Genomic DNA, 10051 nt, shown 5'->3' with positions numbered 1-10051 from the left:
AGTACATCTAGATAGTGACTTTTGTAAGACAGTGCCAAGTACACCTAGACAGTAATTTTAGTAAGGCAGTGGTTCCCAAAGCTTATAAAGTCTAACCCTAGGGTCAAGGGATATTTATTTTTGTAGCCCATTGAAAATCTAATTAACCCACGAATATAATAATGTTACACTAGTGGCCGTTTACAAGTGTTATATTTTGATTGAAATTGTATATTCCTGTAAACATTCTGTCTAACTTTATTAATTTCATGCACACAGCAGGGTTCCATGCACTGGATGCAAGCCGCTACCAACCGGGCGATTTGAAANTCAGCAGTGGACGTCCTGCGGCCGAATGATGCTGATGATGATGACAGCGTTCTATACTATTATTTAAAAAATATAAGTTTTGCATGATAATAAAATAAAATTGCTCGAATAAATTCCTTGATACGTCGAGCTCATGTTACGAACCATCGAACAACAGAAACTGATCAATGTAAGGTGATTCTACAAACGAACCGCCGAACTTCTCAGACTCGCAATAATGACTTTAGCAACTTTAATTTTGTTTTGACGAGTAATTTTCCGAGTTAACAGTAGGAAAGTTATCGCGAAAAAACGGACAAAGGGATGCTGAAACTGAAACTGTTGTAAAGGGAGTGTAAGGGGTATGTTATATTCGATTTCTAAAACATTGTATTTCCAAAATAATTACAGAAATAACGTTGGTAGGCATTATTCTACTGAAACTCTCTTGCGATTGCTTTGCAGCGACGTCACAAATGTGCAAAATTTAAACAAGCAGACCATGATGTTTAATTTAAATAAAGAAAATTAATGCAAATATTGCTATATTTGTTTTTTTATTGTCACTAGTATTTTACGGTTGCAAGATATTAATAATACAACTTAGGAATATTATAATTGTTACCTCAGAGCCTAAAACCTGATGTTGTTATTATTTTAAATAAATCACGTGGCAGTGATAGGGTTAAGAAACTACCCTCAAAAGAAAAGTTCTCCAAAGCATTGGTCAGTAGCGTAGCGACTACCAAACCGTGACCGTATCTCTACAGATGTTGTTTAAATAGAATTACTTTGCGGAATGTAACGGTTAAGGTCTTGGGGTGAAAGAAATTTTGTACACGCCCTTTTCAATGTCTTTAAATACGTTTCTTATCTAACTTTAGTAAAGACACAATCTTGGGTCCCATTTAAACTTTGTGTGGGTATTTACGATAATAACTTTACGTTGTACTCAACGTAAATTAATTTACGTTGAGTTTCATTAGTATGATGTAAGGTTAAATAAGTCTTCTTTACGTTTATTTATTTGAGTTTTTATTTAAACTTTATTTTTATATTTTTTATTAAAAAAATCTTAAAAATACGCCGGCATTGAACGTGTTAACACCTCTCTCGCTTGAAGACGTGCCAATCTGAAAAACGTACAAAAGTAAATAGTAATTTATGTCATACCTACCTCGGGCACTGACTCACTTATAAGCTGCTAGACCAATACTCCAATCATTTCCCAATAAAAAGGAAGCTATCTAAAGTTTTGTATCATTAAAGCTACGGAAGATTCGCTCCTAAAAATTTGGACACTGATCACAAAATCACCCTGTACAAATATCAACCTGTATAAATAACACTCTGTATAAATAACACCCTGTATATCGTTTACCCCGTCTGCTCCAATTGGGGTAGAATTATCTTAATTTATCACTAAACGAAGGCTTCCCTGGGGGTAAAATTAAATTTCGAACAGGTAAGGGAATGTGAGGGTGTTTATACAAAATGACGGTAGTATTAAAAGGTTTCCGCATTAATGGTAGTGTAGAGTTATTTGTGGGAAGGGATCTTGTGAATATAATAAATCTATAATATCTATAAAAGCGAAAGGTCACCGACTGACTCACTCACGCATCACGAAATCTCAGAAACGAAGATATGTACCATATGAAGTAATAGTCATTTAATAAGTCCAAAGAAATAAAGATATTTTTTTATTTGTATACTTAGTTACGATAATTCTGATGCATGAAAATAATTTCTATCCGGATTTAGGTATTTCAAGTACAATTATGGATCAATTCATTCAATAATTTGTTAAAGACTTTCAAAGGCTACAGCTCCAGTTGCCAAATTACTTAACCCTTTTGTTAACACGTTTGTTAGGCTTATTGTTATATTGGAGTACCAATACTGGCATCGATCGATATTAGTTATTCTGTTCACATTCGATATAGTTTTCGAAACTTGATCATGCAAAGAACTCGATTATAACACGATTTTCACGGTGAACAAGAAAAATAATAAGAGCAATAATTCAAAAAACATTACGCTAAGTTTTTTTTTCTCAAATTATTTTTATGTAACGAAAAAACTAGCAGTGCTTAGAGATGATATATTTTAATGTTTTAGAAAAGTCATAAAACTGATGTATTTTCTCGAAACAAGCTTAGCAATGTGCTTTTTTAATGTGTGCTTACAACTATGTTTCAGGAGAAACAACTTATACCTACATCATCCCTTTACTTGTCGGATTGCTAGACCTAAACAGCCCCCTAGACAAAACGCACTTTTTGATCGAATCGAAAATCGAATCCGTCAAAACTCCATACAAAAAAGGGGCTTTTCGACCACTTTTCGACTGGTTTCGATTATAATTTGCACTTTGTCTAGGCCCACTGAAGTATCTTAAAGCTGCAATACTGGAATCGATTGACTTTAGTAGAAAACTTTAAGATGTCAAAATTACAGTGACATAATGGATTTGGAATAAATTTTAAACGCCAAAAACTATTAAACATATAAACCGTTTTAAGCATCTTTTCGTGTAAATTACTAAATCGCTAACTTGAAAGAGTTTCAACCCTAAATTACCTACGTAGTTTGGATTTCCCAGTAACAATAACATTGTGTTAAGGTTAGAACCTTTAAAATAACTGACCAGAAAACCTCAAAAAGGCGGTGCCGACCACGAGCCCGCCAATTAAAATACCGTTAAAATATAGTTTAATTTTGCTCCAACATCAAGGAAAATATAATTTAACACCGTTTCAGACGGGTAATTGCCTAAAACAAGGGTTTTAACGCCCGGATTTTTAATTGAGTGTTAAGCGACTGCCACAAGTATGTCAAAATCACACCACTAAGTTAATTTCAACACATTTTAGTAAGCGATTTGGGAAATTAATGCTCTGAAACTTAATGTGAAAATATTTTATAAAACTTTGTGTAAGACGTTAGCTGTCAAAAGTTTTGGCTGTAAACATTATAGGTAGTTCACACACATAAATAAGTTAGTTCTTTCATAAAGAATGTTTATGTTCATAAAAGCAATGATTGATTTTAATATTGAACGTTTTTTAAATGTTCCAAATAATACCCAAATATATTAATTGCAATCAGTAATTACAAGGATGGTCAACAAATGGACAAGGGCACAGTTAACGAGAAATTAATTACAAGTTTTGATATGAAAATTCTATTATTTTTCAACTAACACTAACATTAATCATACTAGGATAACAATTGCGATGTTCAAAGTTGCTGAACATAGGTCTCCCCCAATGATTTCCACATTGCCCTGTTGGTAGAGACTTTCATCCAGCACCTCCCTGCTACCTTTATGAGGACATCGGACATTACTTAATACGCAAATAAATACGGATTTTTTTAAAGAATATTAATAGTAATTTGTGCAATACAATTTACGTCATTTAGGTGTTATTCCCACGGAGTTGGACTTTTTTCTTTGCAGGGTGCATTTAGTTAGTATACGAGTTTTAATATTAACGTTAACACGCCTATCCCGTTTGCAATATCCCGCAGAAAGCCGATCCGTTCGAATTTGTAGTGTCAATCACACGTGTTCACATGATAGCATTACTGGAACCCGCAAAACTGAGGTGGAAATGTGTAAAGCAATCGTTATCATTTGACAGTTCATAACGTACGATTATTCTGTCAAACGCTTTGTTTAACTCACTTTATCGTACGTTATGAACTGTGAAATAATTACGATTGCTTTACACAATTCCACCTCTGGATTGCTTTGGGCACGAGCCCTAAGGTGTTATTTGCCACGGTATGAAGTATCTACGAATGTAACGGGAGTGACTCCGAAATAATTTATCAAATGCGTACACTCGTGATGATCAAAAGCTCTCAAGAACTCTCCGAGCGAAAACTTTCGAGTGCTCCAACATCTTATGCAAACAACTTCTTGTTTTTGTTGGGGTTGGATTTTGGCATTGAGAGAAATTATTCTTCTAGGTAGTATTTCGAGATAAAAGAATAAGGCAAAAATTTGTACGATGGTGATGAAAGAAACTCTATCTTTCCTCAGTTTATTATGTTTTCATCCAAAATTCAATATTTCATAGAAATCTCGTCAGGAGCAAAAATCAATCTGATGATTATGAGCATGACTGCATGGTTATCTATGAAAATTTACCATCATGGATGGATAAAGAAAGCAGGAAGGCGCTGGACTCAGGCCGCTACCAATCGGGCAACATGAAATGCATTGGGGGAGGCCATTGTTCAGCAGTGGACGTCCTATGGTAGAGATGATGTTGATGATGAATTTAGTCAAGGATAATGTAGCATTTTAATAGTGAAAGAATTTCTGAAATCGGTTTAGTAGTTTTTGAGTTTATTTGTTACAAACATACAAAATCTTTCCTTCCTATGATTAAGTCCAATATGGACAAAAACTTTGTTAAATAACATAAAAATTAAGGGTTTTCACATTTACATACATAACTACAAGTTTAGCATTGCAAAATCGTAAATCCTAACTAACGTTCGGTCTAGATACAGTCATAATGTGTGTCTGTATGCACTCGGTTGTTCTCATAAGTGCTTTACGGTCTGCAACTCAGTTTTAAGTTGTAAAACTAAATTGGTTGAGAGAAGTGTAGATAACTTTGTTATACTGAAACTGTATTCAAAGTTACACAACAGAGTATTTAGCTAAACAATATGTTATCTTATTTTGTTGCAATAAGCGTCATTTTGCAACAACAATGTAAAGGTTGATGTGCTGTTGGCTGTATTTGATTTTGAACTCTCTTGGTTGCTTAGTTGGTCATTGAGTGCTAACACATTTGTTTCGAACTCAGTGAATAAAGACTACTAGCGGCCGCCCGCGACTTCGTACGCGTGAACCTCGTTTTACCCCCTTAGGGGTTGAATTTTGCAAAAACCTGGCTTAGTGAGCACCTAAGTTCTAAAAGGAACCCCTATGCAAAATTCAAGACCCCTAGCACTTATAGTTTCTGAGATTTCGTGATGAGTAAATGAGTCAGTCAGTCAGTGACCTTTCGCTTTTATAGATATAGAAGATAGATTCGACTTAGATTCAACGTCCTTCGTTATTTTATTAGTTAGGTCCTTACTTAGGTTACAAAAGTGTTAATGTACGAGACTTCGAATTGATAACAAACTAGCTTCTGCTGCGGCTTTGCCTGCTTTAATTTCGATAAATGCTTGGATATGTACAGTCATCGTTAAATAGTTCATGACACCTAAAGTGGTCAAAAAGTTGACAACACAACCTTATTCCCATTGTAACGTGTTGGCTATTTTGTGTCACAGATTTTTGTATTTGGGACTGACTGTACATGTAGTGCTACGGATTATTCTGATGTTTTTCATCAAAACTAATAAACAACTCAAATTACCTAAAACATCACGTTTTATAAAATCCTCAATTTTGTTTCTAACCCTTTTCTTCTGATTACATAATACTTTTCCAGCTACAGTGATCCTGAATCTTCCAATTTGAAAAGAGAGGAAATAATTTAAAAGAGTAATTAAATTTATCTAAGTTGATTGAGTTTTCCAAATTTCTTTCATGTTCCCAAAGGTCATTGAGCAAAGTCTTCAAGGAACAAGTTTATGCACGAGTTATCATTTTATAGGGGCCCTTGAACTGTATTGGACTTGGATTTGTACTCTCGTGGAATGATACAGGGTGTCCCGTAAAAAACGTGCCAAATTTAAGGAAATGATAGAGTTATGGATAACCATCAATACAAAAAAAAAATGCTTTAGTAAAATTATCACCATTTCAGACATATTCTATTTTTCATGTTTTTTTTTTATCCCTAATTTTTAGTCCTTTGTGTATGTATCAATGGGCAAATTGTTTTCAAGATAAAAAAGAAAAAGAATAAGAGAATATCTACTCTATTGTACATACAGCAAGAAGAGAAAGGCTCAAAATTGAGGATTAAATATGAAAAAAAAATCGTATCGAAAATGGTGAAACTTAAAAAAAAATATCCATGAACATTGGTAATCCACTAGTCTATCATCTCTTAACTTTGGCACACTCTTTACGGGACACCCTGAATATACGATAGCACACCATGCTTAACACTGTGGCATCTTTTTTTTAGTAGTTTTTGCAACGGGACTATTCCCAGTTCTCGTTCCCACCGCTGGAACTCCTGTGTAGCCAGGATCTAAAGCTTGACCGCCAATAAAAACCCAACCAGTGAAGGTCAAGTTTATCCTGTGGTTTTTGCTAGTGAAAATGTATTAATACTTACTCTGCCACGTATTGCAATTCTCATACTGCATCTCACAGTAGTTTGGGAAGAATTTGAAGTCTCCGTTGTAGTTTCTAGCGCAAATTATTTGATATCTGGAAAACAAAATGTTTATGAGACTCTATTATTTTCCAACGTCAACAAGCAGTTTTTGATTACATTTCATCATCATCATTTCAGACGTCCGTCCACTGCTGAACATAGTCCTCCCCCAATGACTTCCACATCGCACGGTTGGTAGCGGCCTGCATTCAGCGCGCCTTCCTGCTACCTTTATCAGGTGAAGTCGAACCTTAATTTCGAACTCCTCCTATGTTCTTCTGATTAATTTCGTTGCGGGTCCAATGACAGTTTAACTTTCCCCCGGGACAAACTTGACCTTCATTGGTTGGGTTTTTGTGGCGGTCAAGCTGTAGATCCTGGCTACACAGGAGTTGCAGTGGTGGGAACGAGAGGTGGGAATAGTCCCGTACCTTTATCAGGTGGTTGCATTTATAAAAGCTAAAAAGTGTGTTTCTATAATGAATAAAAGACTAAAAAATAAGAATCTTATTTGAATAATGTATTCCAAAAATATGTTTTTAAAAGTCTTTTGAGCTGAAATGAAAAATAAAAGCTGGACTGAAAAAAGAAGGATTTCGGGAAGTTTACGAAAACAATGAATACCTAAAAACCATAGACTGAAACTAAAAAGAAACCGTTCGTTACGTAATAATATTCAAAAATAAGAAGGCCAATATTTTTCCATAAATCACGATAAGTTAAACTTGTAACATTATTTTTCTCCTTCCAAATTATCTAACTTCTGATCATAATTTGTTATTATAGAGGTCAGACCAGAATAGAAGCCTTATGAATAGACTAAAGGTTCGGCCAAACCAACGCGTGCAGCCAACGTGCGCGATGGCGATGGCGATCAGATATCGTATATGAATTTGTAGCAATGAGTTCATAATATCATTTTTTTTTTATTCATAACAATACCTGCCGGTTCGTTCGTTCGTTCGTTTCAGCCAAAAGGCGTCTACTGCTGGACAAAGGCTTCCCCCAAGGATTTCCACGAAGAGCGGTCCTGCGCCGTTCGCATCCAGGCACCTCCCGCGACCTTCTCAACATCGTCGGTCCACCTTGTGGGAGGCGTGCCCATGCTACGTCTTCCGGCTACTAGACGTGGTCGCTTACTATGGGCCTCATAAGAAGGCTCAAAGTCACACAAAGGGCGATGGAGCATGCTATGCTCGGAGTTTCCCTGGGTGATCGAATCAGAAATGAGGAGATCCGTAGGATAACCAGAGTGACTGACATAGCCCGCAGAATCGCTAAAATCAATTGGCAGTGGGCGGGGAATAGGATAGCTCGTAGCTACGAAGCTGCCGGTATTTGACCACAATCGCACCTGGAGTTAAGTGGGAAGCAGTCTAGGATGGTATATAAGTGCCTATTCAATCTCGCCTTGAAAAGGCCCGGATCATAGTTTTCTGGAAAGACAGCAGCACGCAGCGAATTCTAGTCCCTAGCTGTTCGCATTAGAAAAGAGTTAACCTAAAACAACGCGTCCTGTCATTGGCCGCGGCGATCTGCGACCGACGATCGCCAAACGGCTAGAGTACCTACCTTCTGTACTCGCCACTCTGCCCGGTGAAGCTGGAAAAGCTCTTCAAGCTATCAGTGCGCGTCCCTTCAAAAAACTACACGCGTTGGTTTGGCTGAAGCCTAAATTGGTATTTTCCATGAACAAATATTTACTTGGCTATTTTTGCCTCATAAAAATTGTTTGCCAAAAGATGCTAAAAATATTTTGTACTGCTTACCTACTGCTCGAGATTAGCGAGTTACATCATAGGTTTTAGTAGGTAATAAATAGTTTTGACTTTTACGCTAGGCTCAGCTCAGACCATCGATTTTTCGTCGGCCGATTGTTTAGTCGGGCAGTTGATCAGTATGGCATGTATGGAATTGCGCACATTACACCGATTTGATTTGGCTGATTCTTCATACAATTTATAATCGGGCACAACTATCGGCCAACTAAAAATCGGTGGTCTGCGCCTAGTTTTAAGGTCATAGCAGACTATCAACTCGGAAAGGGATTAAAACTGTATCGCCTTTCGTGCGCGAGGCATGGTGTTTACGTTACGGTGCGGATAAGTATACGTTGCAGTAAGTGTGTAGTTTCAGACAACGAATACTGATCGCTTCGAGTTGATACGGTTACGATCCCTTTCCAGATTGACAAGTGTGCTTCGTCTTTTTATTTATTTAGGGATAGTACACAGCAAAATATCAGTTTTAAACAACAATTGCTTGTATAAAGTATATAACTTACTTATACTCTTTTGGACAAGACTCCAAAAAGTTTTTGCAGCCTCTCACGAAGAAGTCAGTGGCCCAAAACTGGGAGTCTTTGGGGTACCTAATCATAGGCCTTCGGGTTCGACTCTTGGACGTTACGAATGAGCTCAGCATCAGGAATGTCATACATACTGGAAACATAAAAAACACGTAAGTTTGTTTAAATAAAAGTTTATATTATATGTATAGATCGTTAGGTTAAGTTAAGATATCGATTCTAAATAAGTACACTGATACTAAGAATACGTTATGCACTGTTTTGTTATTTTATCGGACTTTTTGGTATACCAAGACCATTATTATGGTCTCATTATTATTTAATTGATATTTAAAGACAGCTTATTCCTATCACATGCCTGTAGTGTGTACGTTGCAAATTCAAAAATTATCACGTAATTAATATTGGTTTTTAGGGCTCCGTAGCCAAATGTAAAAAAAACAGAAACCTTATATTTTTCACTGGGCTGTTTTCACTTAATCTTTCAACCCAATCTTAAGGTTAAAGTAAAAAACCTAAACTTTCTTAGAATATGGAAAATACAATGTATGATAAGTGGAAATAAAAATGTACTATACCCACGAAACGACGCATAGCGTATAAATGTTTACAGCCGACTATGTGTACCAAATAATTGTAAACACTTTCCGAAAACAGGTGTTGGCAACCTTTTACCCTATTTTTATTTTTAGTACGAGTACTACCCGCGACCTTCATCAGATCGTCGATCCACCTTAGTGAAGGGCCTGCTGATAGTCGTAGGTCTTCTGGCCCATAGTCGCTACTCGAGATCTCTTCTGCCCCAGCGGCCATCAGCTCTACGAGCTAATATGAGTAGTAAATATCAAGTTCTTTACGAGTAGGTACTTACTTCCTGCGATCATCATCAGATCCTCAATCCACCTATTAAGGGGCCTGCTGACACTACGTCTTCCGGCCCGTTGGTACTGGTCGCCATTCGAAACCTTTTTTTGCTCCAGCGGTCATCAGCTCTAGGAGCTACGAACATAAAAATGGAAAAAAAAGTATTTTTGGTGCCTAAAATTTTCAATTCATTTCCGGGAATTGGGAAATCCATGGCATCCATCCTTTGGCCAGCATTGGAAGTGGACGTCATTTAGCTGAAACGAAAGAAAATTAGTATTTAGCA

The 10051-nt window shown here is 36.6% G+C and overlaps 1 protein-coding gene across 1 annotated transcript; it reads right to left on the bottom strand.

The window, feature by feature from the left end:
- Nucleotides 1-1374: 1374 nt before the first annotated feature.
- On the bottom strand, nucleotides 1375-9714 carry LOC114365133 (uncharacterized). Its single transcript, XM_028321623.1, has 4 exons — nucleotides 9606-9714; nucleotides 8878-9034; nucleotides 6552-6646; nucleotides 1375-1421 (listed from the first exon to the last, which is right to left on the bottom strand). The coding sequence occupies exons 1-4, from the start codon at nucleotides 9712-9714 to the stop codon at nucleotides 1390-1392; spliced, it is 393 nt and encodes a 130-aa protein (XP_028177424.1). The 3' UTR covers nucleotides 1375-1389.
- Nucleotides 9715-10051: the final 337 nt, after the last annotated feature.

Source organism: Ostrinia furnacalis, unplaced genomic scaffold (genome assembly GCF_004193835.3).
Source record: "Ostrinia furnacalis isolate ACB-3 unplaced genomic scaffold, ASM419383v2 OfSCF7556, whole genome shotgun sequence".
In the NCBI taxonomy this organism is placed as follows: domain Eukaryota; kingdom Metazoa; phylum Arthropoda; class Insecta; order Lepidoptera; family Crambidae; genus Ostrinia; species Ostrinia furnacalis.
Note: the sequence above shows the minus strand (reverse complement) of the source record. Positions and strands in the feature narration are given on the sequence as shown.

Excerpts from the sequence above, each read along its gene's own strand:
- LOC114365133 (XM_028321623.1), bottom strand. The coding sequence starts at position 9,714 with ATGGCCGCTGGGGCAGAAGAGATCTCGAGTAGCGACTATGGGCCAGAA. Across the intron at positions 9,035-9,605 it reads CGATCTGATGAAGGTCGCGG|TATGTATGACATTCCTGATG; the intron begins GTAGTACTCGTA and ends TTATGTTTCCAG. Across the intron at positions 6,647-8,877 it reads TCTTGTCCAAAAGAGTATAA|ATATCAAATAATTTGCGCTA; the intron begins GTAAGTTATATA and ends TTTGTTTTCCAG.